Source organism: Camelus ferus, chromosome 19 (assembly GCF_009834535.1).
Source record: "Camelus ferus isolate YT-003-E chromosome 19, BCGSAC_Cfer_1.0, whole genome shotgun sequence".
NCBI classification, from domain to species: Eukaryota; Metazoa; Chordata; class Mammalia; order Artiodactyla; family Camelidae; genus Camelus; species Camelus ferus.
This window is the reverse complement of record NC_045714.1, coordinates 4,566,300-4,580,023: the sequence shown is the minus strand read 5'-3', so window position 1 is coordinate 4,580,023 and position 13,724 is coordinate 4,566,300. Positions and strand designations below refer to the sequence as shown.

The 13,724-nt window shown below is 48.6% G+C and overlaps 1 protein-coding gene across 1 annotated transcript in view; it reads left to right on the top strand.

Moving 5' to 3' along the window:
- The window catches only part of PREX1 (phosphatidylinositol-3,4,5-trisphosphate dependent Rac exchange factor 1), a 175,746-nt gene that overhangs the window by 105,345 nt on the left and 56,677 nt on the right, over positions 1-13,724 (top strand). Inside the window, exons 7-10 of the mRNA XM_032461329.1 lie at positions 1,203-1,336; positions 7,070-7,188; positions 8,731-8,880; positions 11,058-11,205. Coding sequence (XP_032317220.1) covers positions 1,203-1,336; positions 7,070-7,188; positions 8,731-8,880; positions 11,058-11,205 — 551 coding nt within the window. The remainder of the gene's footprint in view (positions 1-1,202; positions 1,337-7,069; positions 7,189-8,730; positions 8,881-11,057; positions 11,206-13,724) is intronic.

The window sequence follows — 13,724 nt, the reverse complement described above, 5'->3', positions numbered from 1 at the left end:
CCTCCACCATCTGCTACAGTGTATCCCAGTACTGTGCCGTCTCCCAGCCTATGGCAAGAGGGCGAGGGGGAAGGGGAGAGAAACCATGTAGAAGTGGGGCACACTGACCTTAATGTAGTCACACGGCCACCCCTGGTGCAGAGGATGCTGGGAAATTGAGTCTGGTTGGGCAACCATGTACCCACTAAACAGCTAAAACTTTTCCTGTGACGGGAAAAGAGCATGGATTTGGGGACTCCCAGGGGACTGCCCTAGCTGGCACTCTGTGCCCTCCAAGACCTCCTTCCTGCTTTTTCTCTCTTAGCACTTTGTGATCTCTCTGCCCCTGCCTTGGTCCCCTCAGAGCTCCAGATGGACACGTGTGGTCCCCAGGTCTGAGGATTCCTCCCAGGAGCAACCGTGCCTCTTCCCTGTCCTCAGCCTCTTCATCTTCACCGTCCTCCCAGGCCCATCTCACTCCTCCCCGGTGTCTTTCCTGACCACACTGCCCTGATCCTCACGCAGATTCAGCAAACATCACACTCACTTGGCATCTTAGCCCCTGCCCACCCCCGACACTGAGCATAGATGACCAGGTGGAATTCGGGACTGTTCCTTCCCATCTTTTCTCACATCCTTAGTTAGAGTGAGTGCTCTCAGAATCCTGCCCCTGGCGGTGTTCACATTGTGTTTGTCACCTGTTCTCCAAGCATTTATTGAGCACCTGCTGTGTGCCAGAGAGTGTGGTAGGTGCTGGGAATGCAGTGGCAAATGCTTGATAGATGCTTGATAATACTTCCTGTTTGTGTGGAAGTGGCATTCTTGTGGAGGAGGTAAAATAACAGGTCAAGACACAGATAAATAAAAGGGAAGGGACTGGCAAAAACCAAACCAAAACAAAACCCAAAATAAAGCCAGATGCTGACTAATGCTGTGTGAATGGGGTGAGTCCTTTCACCTCGCTGAGCCCCAAGTCTCTCTTCTGTGAAATGGTCCTCTCTGTGTTCTTGCCAGCATTGTCTTGGCACACTCAGCAGAGGGGAGCCATCGGTGAGATTATGTTGGTTCTCTGCTCCCAGATGTGCCCACGGTGGTGTATTGATTTTGAGGGGTGCAGGAGGCAGCGGCAGGCTCTGTCTCTGGGAAGGAAGGAGGTATCCCTGAGTGCTCTCTTGGATTTACCAGCTCTTACACTGCACCCTGCCCCCCCATCACTCTCCCAGGGCTCCAACCTCACGGACATCTGCACTCAGCTCCTCCTGCAAGGGACTTTGTTAAAAATCTCCGCGGGCAACATCCAGGAGAGAGCCTTCTTCCTCTTTGACAACCTCCTTGTCTATTGCAAGCGGAAATCCAGGTGAGTTGCTGGGGAGGTGGCGGGGCAGGGCTGCCCGGGTGGACCAGGAGGCTGGGGTTGGGTTGAACTCTGACGGTTTCTCATGGTGACAACATAGGCTTGTCACTTCTCTTTCTGGGCCTCCCTTTTCTCTTCTGAGTTGAGGGCTTTGTTCTAAATCAGCACTATCTGAGAACCAATGTTACTTAAAATTTTCTAGTAGCCACATTAAAAAAAGTAAAAAGAAATAGTGGAATGAATTTAAGTAATATATTTTATTTATCCCAATATATCCCCAAATATTATCATTTCAACTTAATTGACTTTAAAAATTATTAAATAGGCATTTTGCATTTGAAAAAAATTACAGTGTATCTTCAAAATCTGGTGTGTGCCTTACCCTTACAGCACATCTCAATTTGTGCTAGGCACTTTTTAAGGGCTCAGTTGCCACCTGTGGCTTGTGGCTGCCATAGTGGACAGTGTAGGTCGAGATGATCATGGAAGTTTGGAGATTCTTTGTGCCACCAACATCCTGTGATTCTCAGATTCAAAAGCAGATGGTTTGAGGGGAGGGGGCTCTTCTACTGTTAAGTTTCTTGAGGGAAAGATAGTATTTTGTCATCTTTGTGTGTCTCACTGGAGCTTCTTAAACTTTGTAGAGTGAATGGATGGGTGGATGAGTGGTAGACGGGTGCAGATGTGTGTGTGACTGGATGTGTGGGCAAATGGGAGGAGGGAGAGATGGGTAGTTGGAGGCCTGGGAGATGAATGGATGTAGGTGAAGGGCGGCAGGGAGGAAGTGGTTGTGGATGCAGGCATGAATTGATTTGTGGAGGAATCAATGGAGGAATGGAGGAATGAGTAGACGAATGAGTGAGTGGTTGAGTGGTTGGAGGTTGAGGAGATGGTTGGATGGAGGGATAGATAAAAAGTGAGGGGAATATACGAGTGTCTGGGTAGTTGGAGAAATGGATTTGAAGACCTGCTGAGCTGGCAAAAGTGTGATTAGATGAAAAGTGAGTTGGGGGCGTTTATGTATGGTTCTGTTGAGTGAGTGGGTAGATGATGGATGGTCATAAAACTGGGAGGCTGGGTGGGTGGTGGAGGTTTGGAGATTAGTGGATAGATGGTCAGTTGGATGGGTGTGTTGAAGGATGATTGGTTGATAGTTGCCAGAGTGGTTGGACTCCCACATGGAAGGTTAGATGATTGGATGATTGAGTTGATGGATGGATAGATGACTGATTAGAGAGAAGGAAAGTTAGAGACAGAGGGGTAGGATCGTCAGTGGGTGGTTGGATGGATGAGTGGGTGGGTAGATAGATGGACCAAGAGAACTCCTGCCTTTCAGTTTTCTTGCCCAGCAAGTAGAGGACAATCTCAACTGACCAGTGCAGCCCTTTTTGAGTTCAGCTTCCTGTTACTTTGTCTTAGGGATGAAATAATGACTTTCCAGAGGCTTCTTTACTCCTTTATCTAGCAAAAGCTAGGGCTGACGTGAGGTCCCAATCCTGGGCTCCACTGTCAGCATCACCTCCATCTTCCCTTGTGGTTCTGGGCTTGTCACTTACTGTCTTTGAGCCTTGTTTTCCTTGTCTGACTCTGCTGGCCTCCTCAGGTGAAGGTGAGGCACCTTTGATGGGTGTTCTGTGTCTGCGGTGGCATCTCATTGTCTTCTTGCTCCAGCCTGACCTCTCTGAGCCAGTTTTCTCGTCTGTAAAATGGGGTTGATAAGCCCCTTCTTACAGTAGTTCTTGGTTCAGAGCCAAGCTCCATATTGAATCCCTGTTCAGCCATTTCTCTTGCTCTGTGACTTTGCCTCCCTGCCTCAGTTTCCTCATCTGTAAAAAAGGGTGAATTATCACCTGTCCCTCGTAGAGTCATTGTGAAGGACAAATGTGTTCATTGTGCCCGGCGCACAGTAAATGTGCAGAATAAGGAGTAGCAGGTATTACTGTTAACTTACCTCCACACATGATGTGTCCTATGCAGTGTGATCCCATGGGTGCAGCACCTGGCCCCTGGCACATAGTAGGTGCTTCAACCACCGGCCCCTCCCCCTCCATTCTTTCCTCCCTCTTCTGGAACTTGATTCTTCTGGGCAGAGGCCTCAGTCTCCCTCTTTCACCGTCTGTGGGTGGCCAGTTCAGTGTGTCTCTTTATCATTTGATATTCTGTTCCCACTCACTCCGTTAGTCTGTCTGCATGTGTCTCATGTCCTCCCATCCCTCCATCACTGCCCTCTTCTTCTCTCTCCTTGCTTCCTGCCTGTTCACACTGGGGCCACCCTGAGAGTCCTCTGTTGGCAGTGCCAAGGCCACTGCCAGCGTCCAACCCTAGCCCTTCCCCTCCACCCGCCCTGGGCTGTCTGAAACAGGCACTTTTCCCAGAACACTGAGGTTTAGAAAACAGAATGTCCCTTCAGGCCTCTGTGATCTCCCAGCATTGGCCAAGTTTGCTCAGCCTTCAGCCACCTGCATACAGGCCCTTGCTCCATCGGCGGGGTCGCACCTGTTGGAGTGATAACAGCTGATGCTGACCAGACTGGACTCCAGGTGGGCCTTCTAGGGCCTGTCCTGTGGCTGCCACAAGCTCCTGTAAGGCTGTTTCCTGAACTCCATCCTGCAAGTGAGCTGGGCTGGCTGGAGGGAGAGGGTGCATCTGTCTCCTGAGAGAGCCTGACAGGCGGCCACTATTCCTGCCTCTGGATCAAGAGCCAGAGGGCAGGGCTCCGAGAGGTCTCAGTGGGTTGGGTAGTGGTGGATGGAACTCCGGCCTGACTGATGTGGCCACAGGAAACGCCTGATGCTGGTAGGTTACAGGTTTCTGCCTCCTGTTTGGTCTTTGCCTGTTCTGCTGGCTACTGCCCATCGGGGACATGGATCAGGGAGGTCTCTGACTCAGAGTGCTTCTGGTCTAATTCAAAAGAAGAGGCTCCTTGGATGTCGGAAGTGGAAGGGAGAGTTTTAAAAGCTCACTTCCCCATTCTTCAGAAGGGGAAACTGAGACGCAGAAGCTAAGTCTCATATATCTCAACTGCCTGCTTAATGTCTTAGAGGTGTTGGCATCGTGTAGTGGTTAAGGACACAGAGGCTCCATCCCTCACTAGTCCTGTCAGCTCTTTGTGCCTCTGTTTTCCTATCTGTTTAATGGGGATGAAAGTAGTCTGCATCTCATAAGGTTGTCTTTATAGGTTAGGTAAGATAGAACATGTACAGTGGTTAGAATGATGCCTGGCACAAGGTATGTGAGGTGGAGGAAATCTAAGTGCATATTTTCCCTTGCGTGTGTCACACACAGCTCACACTTAACTTGGGTCTAAAACATGACTCTTCATTGCAATTCCTGCGCAGATTTTTTTCTCCTCAGATCTTTCTCATTCCTAGTAAATGGTACCACCATTCACCCAAGATCTCAGGCCAGAATCTTGGTTGTCCTTGATTCTGACCTCCCTCACCTCCACATCATCAGCAAGGGCTTTGCATTCTCTCATCAAACATTGGCCAGAACCTTAATGTAATTCTGATAAAAATTCCAGGAGTGGGGGGTTGTGTGTATGTAAATGATTTTATAATCTACATGGAAACACAAAGAGACAAAAATAGCTAAGACAATTTTGAAGAAGGACAAAGCTGTAGGACTTTTATTACTGATACCGTGGCTTACTATAAAGCTGCGGTAATTAAGACAATGTGGTATTGATGTGAAAACAGACAAATGGATTATTGGAATGGAACAGTGAATCTCGAAGTAGACCTACATCTTTTGAATTTCAACAAAAACACCAGTATGGCTCAATATGTGGTGCTTGGTCAGTTTGATATCCAAAAGGAAAAAAATGAGTCTTGACCCCCCACCTCTCACAATATACAAAAATCAACTTCAGATAGATCAATGATTTAAACGTGAAAGTTTAAAAAAAAAAGCTTCTAGAAGGCATAGGAGGCTATCTTCCTGATCTGGGGGTAAGCAAAGGTTTCTTAAATTGGATGAAAAGTAAAATAATTATAAAGGAAAAATAGTTTTATCAGACAACATTAAAATTAAGAACTTCTGTTCATCAAAAGATACCAGGAAGAGAGTAAAAAAGGCAAGCCACAGAGTAGGAGATCTTTGCAGTCCACTCTCCAAAGGACTCATATCTAAAATATATAAAGGGAAGGAGTGTATACCTCAGTGTTAGAGTATGTGCCTAGCATGCATGCGGTCCTGGGTTCAATCCCCAGTACTTCCATAAAAATAAATAAATAAATACCTAATTACTTCTCCCCTATAAAAAAATGAAAAAAAAAAAACCCCACCAAAATATATAAAGAAGTCCTATAAGCCAAATTTGGCCCTTTGCTTATTTTTATAAATAAAGCTTTATTGGCACACAGCCATGCCCAATCATTTTTGTGTTGCCTGTGGATGCTCTCATGCCTCAAGGGCTGAGTTCAGTAGTTGTAACAGAGACCATATGGCCCATAAAATTAAAAATGTTTACTATCTGGCCCTTTTTCAGAAAAAGTTTTCCGAGCTCTGCTGTAAATCATTAAGAAAAAGACAACCCAACAGAAAAGTGCTTAAGGGACCAATGGAAGACACCAGATGGCCAATAAACATGAAAAGGTGCTTGGCCTCAGGGCTCATCAGGGAAATAAAGATGAAATCTTTATTAGAGACACTCCTCTGTGCCACCAGAATGGCCAGAAGGAGAAATGAAATACCAGTTGTGGAGGATGCGGAGCAACTGGAATGTCCCTCTGCCGCTGGGGATGGGAGAATTGATACGACTTGGCAGTATCTACTGAAGCCGATCACGTGCATCTGTATCACTGAGCAGTTCAGCTCCTGGGTAGATGACCCAAAGGAGCGTGCGTAGATGTTCTGCATAACACACATGCCAGAACATTCACAGCAGCACCAAACTGGAAGCAACCCAGATGTCCATCGCCATCACCCTGTGTGATTCCACGTGTGCGACCTTCCAAAACAGGCAGAGCGAATCCGTAAGGTTAGATGTCAGGAGAGTGCTTACGCCTGTAGCGGGTAGTGACCAGAAGAGGGCATGATGGGGAGCTCTTGGGATGCCTCCTGCCTTTCCAAATTGCAAGCTGTATTCTCAGAGACTTTGTTTTGTTCCCTGCTGCAGCTCTGGCACCCAGATGCATGGTGCCTGGTGCCCAGTAGGTTTTCTCTTGAGCACTTGTTGAATGCATGGGTGAACGTCTCCCCTTGGTGCCAGCTTGGTATCCTTCCCATGAGGAGCACTAGTTGGATTGCTGAGTAACTGAATGAATGAGCTAGAGGATTCACCTGAGTGAATGAATGAATGGTAGGTAGGTAGATGTAGGTGGATGGATGGATGGACTGCCCACTCCACAGTCCTTCCCATTTGGTCTTATTTCGGGAAGTTTCTGTTTGTTGGATACTCGGAAAGTCTCTACCCTTTTTCTAGCCTAGAAGAATGGGTTTCTTTTGTTTCTTGTTGCTTTCACATCGACATCTCCTGTTGGCTCAAAAATAGCTCTGGGAGGTCAGCAAGGCTGTTAGCCCATTTTTCAGGTGAGGAAGCTGTGGCTGAGAGTCGAAGTGACTTGCTCAGATCACCCAACCACCAGCCAAAACGCCATGTTTCTGGCTCAGTTCCCACTCTCCTCCGTCCCTGGGCGCTCTTGTTTACTGCCCGGTTTCCCTTCGTGCTGCTGAAGACGGTTGAGCCCCAGTGAGGTGAGACAGAGGGGATGTTGACTTCCCACTGTCTTTCAGGGTCACAGGGGGCAAGAAGTCCACCAAGAGGACCAAATCGATCAACGGCTCCCTGTACATCTTCAGGGGTCGAATCAACACTGAAGTTATGGAGGTGGAGAACGTGGAGGACGGGACAGGTAGGCCCGACCCCAGCCCTGCCTGAGCCCAGCCCACCTGCTCTGTGCCGCAATGTCTGTTGCAGTTAGTTTTTCCCTTTGGTTGGGAAAGGTAACCTACCTACAGAAAAGTGCCTAAAACACATGTACAGAAAGCAAACCCCTGGGTGGTCACCACTCAGGTTAACAAAGAAAATGCTCCCTGAACCCCAGAAGCCCCCCACGTACCCCTCCCTGGTCAAAGTGCCTCCTTCCCCCAGAAGTAACTGCTGTCCGAATTTTGTGATGATTATTTTCTTGCTTTTTAAAAATACTTTTACCTCCTAAATGTGCATTACTAAACACTTTAATCAAAATGTCTGTTTTTGAACCTTATTTAGATAGTTATATGATGACAAATATATATAAAATTATATATGTATTTATTATTATTATTATTTCATGGTGTGTTTCTCTGGGTAGCACTGGCCCAGAAAATGGATTTTCTTTTTTTTGTAAATTAAGGTATAGTTGACTTTACAACATTGTATTAGTTTTACATGTACAACATAGCAATTCAATATTTGTATGGATTATACTCCATTTAAAATTATCGTAAAATAATGGCTCTATTTCCCTGTGCTGTGTAGTAAGTCCTTGTTGCTTATCTATTTCATATGTAGTAATTTGTATCCCTTAATCCCATACCCCTTTTGTACCCCTTTGCCTTCCTTCTCTCCACTGGTGGTCACTGGTTTGTTCTCTAATTATATAAATGGTCATAAACTATACTGTACATTCTTTCCCATCTTGCTTCTTTCACTCAACCCCATGGTGGTGAGGTTCGTCTGTGTTTCTGCATGTGGTTCTCAGTGGCTTGTTGGTTTCCATTGCTATGTACTGTTCCATTGCACAGATAGTCCTCAGTTTACCCATTCCTTTGGTGAGGGACATTTGGGTTGTTTCTGCTGTTCACTGTTAAGAACAGCGATCTTGTAAGTATTCGTGTGTGTACACCTCTTGGTGTATTTGCCCTTGAGCTTGTCAAGGGCAGGGATTCTGAACTGGTTTTGAGCCACAGGCCCCCTTGGCAGCCTCATGAAACCTATGGGCCTGGCGTCAGCATCCCTGGATGTCAGCCTGTTTTCAGAGAGGTTTGCTGATCTCCAGCCAGTGGTGTGTAAGGGCCTGAGGTGTAGCATTGTTGGGCTTGCACTTGGGTTTTAAGTAGTCCAGGTGCCTGAATGAGACAGGCAAGGAGGCAGGGAAGCAGTCCCAGGCTGCCGGCAGGTGTCTTCCCGTGAGTCCTTCCTGCATGAAGCCCCTGTGACTGAGTTACTGGAAGAGCTCTTTGCTGGCAGGTCTTCCTTGCCCACCAGAGAACAGATAGGAGACGGGGTGAGCGTTTGAAGAGTGCTAAGTTCATCTCCCGAATCTGGATCCTGTTGATGCCCCTGCCGCCCTGACTTTCTGGAGCAGGGAGGGCTGGTCCCGTGACCCCACTCGTTAAGCGTGTCGTGGGGAATGTTCAGAGTTGTAGGACTGTGCTCTTGCTGACCCACCCTTGCCTCCTGCCCCTGCCAGCGGATTACCATAGCAACGGCTACACTGTCACCAATGGCTGGAAGATCCACAACACAGCCAAGAACAAGTGGTTCGTCTGCATGGCCAAGACTGCAGAGGAGAAGCAGAAGTGGCTGGACGCCATCATCCGTGAGCGGGAGCAGCGCGAGAGTGAGTGGCTGGGGGTGTTCCCGCACCCCTGGGGCGAATATGGCTTCCCCTAGTCTGGTCACTCAGTAGAGTGAGAGCTGTGTCTAGGGAAGGGGCCCAGGGCCCTTTCCAGAAAGATCAGAGCTACAAAAAGCAAGACTTTGAAGGGGCAGGGAGCTCTGGGACTGTTATAACTTGGTGGTATCTCAGCTCACCCAAGGTCATCTGGTTCAGCCCACTAGACAGATGGGGAAACTGAGGCCCAGGGGAAGGGTCTTGCCCAAGGTCATGCCAGTATGATTGGTTGCCCTGAGATTCCGTCTTCCTTCACCCTTGAGGGTTGGTAGCTAAGATGCTTCCTATGTGTCTCTGTTCCCTCCGCGGTGCTATTTCCTTCACGTGGGGTTCTTTTTGTTTGACATTCACCCAGTCTTCGTCTGAGAGGAGGGTCCTTGGGGGCTGCCCTTAACTAGGGTCATGAATCTCTGGGCCTGGGCACCTCTGAGGCAGCTTGCATAGGAAGTGCAGAGCTGGGTGTGATGGTTGAGTGGGGTTGGGGGTGGGTGCTGGACTGTTGCGCAGAGACCACCGTGCTGGGAAGAGAGGACAAGGTGTGTTTGGGGGCGAGTTGCTTCTGCTTTCCAGACCTCAGGGATGTGGTCTGACACACAGAGGTAAAAATTCCTGCCACAGAGGGTTGTGATGCTGCTACATGAAGTCTGGATTTGATCCCACGTGCAGATTTGACATAAGGTCCTCAAAATGGTCCCTGTGCCCAGCTTTACAGGGCCAGAAACCGAGGCCCAGTTTTCTCCATATCTGTGTTGCGTCCACCTGAAATCACCATTCAGACGTGTCATAGATGTATCCTCCTTACGATGTCTAATCAGAATCCTTGATTTCCACCCTATCTTCTTCCCCAATCCTGTTTATTCCCTCGACTGGCCCATCTCAATAAGCAGCTCCTTCAATCATCCAGGAGCTCAAACTCTTGGTGTCACCCCTGATGTCTTGGTGTCTGCCCACTCCCCAAATTCAACAGATCAGTCAGTCCCTTTGACTCTGCCTTCCACATATGCCAAGTCCATCCACCTGTCTCCTCTCCCTACTTCCTCCCAAGTGCAAGTCATCATTGTCTCTTAGGAATGAATGTGGGCCCAGCACAGCCAGATCCACTGGTTTTGTTTTTGTTTTTGTATTTTGAGAAGCTAGACATCTGGGTTTTTAAATGATATTTCCTGATTAAAAATGTTGCATCAAAATTTATTAAAATGCTTAGGCCAAATAAACTACCAAACATGGCCCCTGCTGGGGCAAGTTTGTGACTTTTGACATTGATCAGGGCTGAGTGTATGGTCAGGACTGGGGGTCAGGGTCAAGGGTGTGGCCTGGCCTTGGTGTGGCTGATCAATATCTTTGTGGTTAGAATGGAGTGCTGTGGTCAGTGCTGGATATATATGATCATGAATAGGGTATGGCCTGAGTGGGCCTTGGTTGTTAGAATTGGGGTGTCATCTAAACCCCGATCTCCCAGCTGAGTTTACAGGGGTGGTGCCTGCTGTGGTCCAGAGCGCAGATCTGGAGCCAAACTTGAGGGTCTGAATCCTGGTTCTACCACTTCTAGATGGACAACCTTGGACAGAGAACTTAATTTCTCTGGGCCTCAGTTTCTTCACCTGTAAAATGGGGATAATGGAACTTGTAGGTTTCTTATGAGGATTAAGTGGCATAGAGTAGGTGCTGTAAAAGCATTTGCTATTATTATTTGTCATTGCTGTTATTGTCAGGATTGGACAGGGACCAAGTAGAAAATATGGGACAGTGATTAGGGTCAATACTGTGTTATTGTCTAGAGAAACAAGCAAATTTCCATCCCTGGCCCAGAAGGAAGATCTCAGTAAGACTTTCTGATAACTTCTGAATTTGGAAACCCATCCTCAGGTTGAAGGGTAGACTGCTTATTACCCTGGGCCTCAGCTTTGCCATCTGTAAAATGGGGGCACTTAGTCACCCTTTCCTACAAGGTTCTTGTACAGAGTCATTGGCAGGTGCCTGGAACTGAACTACAGGCAGTGAGTGCCCCATGGATGACTGCTGGCTGTGGCAGTAGTTGGGGGCAGCTGGGGACAGGGTTTCAGGAGCCACAGGCCCACCTCCTCTGCACCCCAGTGCTGGTGTTGACCATGCCCCCTCCGTAGGCCTGAAGCTGGGCATGGAGCGGGACGCCTACGTCATGATCGCGGAGAAGGGGGAGAAGCTTTACCACATGATGATGAACAAGAAGGTGAACCTGATCAAGGACCGGCGGAGAAAGCTGAGCACCATCCCCAAGTGCTTCCTCGGCAAGTGAGTGGCCTCACCCTGGCCTCCACTGGGTCCCTGGAGGCTGGAGATGGGCAGACCGTTTACACCCACCTGGCTTTCCCAGCTCTGCTCCTTCCCCCAGGAGCCCTCCTGGGCAGAGCCACTAAAGCACCCTGAATCCCAAAGAACAGCCCTTGGAGGTCAAGGGTAGTGGGGTCGCCATGTCAGGTCTTTCAAATGTTTTTGACCACAACTCACTGCAAAATCTAAGTTTCATATTGTGACCTGATACACACTTCCATGTAATATATGATTGAAGCCAAAGTTTCACAAAACTTACTGTGCTTCATGCTCTCTAAAAATATCTGTTCTGTTTCTATTCTGTTCTGTTCTATTCTACTCATTTCTTCATTCACTTCAAAAATAATGCTGAGCAAACCCATGAAATTGATTTCACAAACCATGAATGGATTGTCCCCCATGGATTGAGAAACACTGCTCTAACACTCAAGGAAAGAAGCCCCTATAGGTATCTCAAGCAGGGAGGTACTTAACACAAGGAGTTGATTTCAGAGGTTTTGGAAGGGCTGGAGGAGCAAATGTAGGCCCTTGAATCAGTCTGTTCAGATGCCATAGTAAAGTATCACAGACAGGGCAGCTGAAACAACAGAAATTTATTTTCTCACAGTTCTGGAGGCTATAAGTCTGAGATCAAGGTGTTTTTGGCTTGGCTGAGGCCTCCCTTCAGTTCTTAGGGCCTCCAATTTCTCTGGGAAATACATTATTTCCTAATAATAAAACATTATTACCCCCATCCCCATGTTTTTCTTTACTAAGGGGAGGTAATTGAGTTTCATTTATTTAATTTTTTTTTTAATGGAGGCACCAAGGATTGAACCCAGGACCTCATGCATAGTAAGCATGTACTCAACCACTGAGCTATACCCTTCCCCCTCCCCTGTCCCCGTTTTATAATTGAGGATCAAAGGGTGAGAACATAGGTAGGATAGGATTGAATCCTAAACCCACCTTTAAATGTCATTCACCTAGGGGAGGGGGCTGGGGACTGAGAGAAGCAGAAGAAATGCAATCCCTGTAAAACCATCAAGTTATTTCCAGGCCCTACTGTGTGCTAGAGATGGTATTTGACACTCGGGGTGGGAAGAACAACACTTGGGGCTCCTGACCTCACGAAGCTTGTTTGGGAGAGAAGCTTGCCTGTGAGGCTGGGACTTTGAAATTTATTAACTTGTACCCCACCCACTTCCCAAAAGCTTTTGAAGGGGCCTCGGATAAAAGCCACTGTAATTATTATATTGCCATAGACACAGGTGAGAGGTGATGTGGACTAGGGTAGTCACCGTGGAGGTAGGGGCATGTGGTTGCACCCTGGATCATTTTGAAGGTGACAGCACTTGCTGATGGGGTGGGGAAAGAGGGAATTAGGGACTGTGAGCTCCTGGAAGGTGGAGCTGCTGCTTGCTGAGAAAGGAAAGGAGACGGAAGGAGGTTTCAGGCGGCGCAATTAGCGCCTAGAGGTTCCACTTGGACAGTTATGTTAAGACAGTCCCCCTGGATGGAGGGGAGTTGTTAGATGGATATGACATCGTGACTTCGGGGAGAAAGTCCGGGTTGGAGACCTAAATGCAGGAGATGTGGGCATTTAGATGGTCTTCAAAGCCAGGAGACTGCATGAAATCTGCAAGGGGAGGGGTAGAGAGAGACGAGGCGGGACCGCCTCTTGGAGGAGGAGCCTGAGCAAAGGAGTCTGGGAGGCGCGCGCAGAGAGGCGGAAGGGCGCTGGCCGGGGCGGCGCTGCGGGAGCCGGGTGCGGAAGGTGCCGGGATGCAGGGAAGCTGGAACTTCGGTTCGGACGCGTTGAGGTTGAGATGTCCAGAAGACGTTTGTGTATCCAACAGGTGTTGGATAGGGGTTAGAGACTGAGTGTGGAGCCGGGGGGCGAGCTAAGTGGTGATAGTCTGAGGCTTATGGTTGGTGAGGCCAGGCAGGGAGTCTGGGGGGTAGTTGGGACCCTGCGGCGTGTCTGGGATGCCTTGGAGTCAGGCTGCCCTTTTGCCCTCAGAATCAGTGACCCCAGCTCCACGTTTCCCTGGAGGGTCTGTGGAGAAGGGAGTGTGGGCCCCAGGTCTGCCGGATGTAGGGAAGGGAAGGGGCAGCCTGGCTGGAGTCCATCAGCTAATCCCTAATCCCTGGGCAGAAAGGAGGTTTTTCTCGCAGGAGGGGTTTGCTTCCGGTCCCCCAGGGTCAGAGGACCGCCCCCTCTCTTGCCAAACCCTTCAGAGAGCTTAGTCGAGCCGGATGGGATAACCTGTCTGTGATTAGAGCTTCAGCAGAGTGTTCCGTCTCCTCAGGAAGGATTAGGGGAGATTTCTTTTATTGCCCATTTGAAGCGGGGCCAGGATTGAAGCTTGTTTTGTAATCACAGGGCTTTTAAGGACCAGACTTCCTCCAGGAGAACAAGCTAATAGAACTCCTCCCCGCAAGGCTTTTGGTCTGCACCCAGCCCCGGGGGGCTTGGGGCCCTCCTCTCAGGCCCGGGC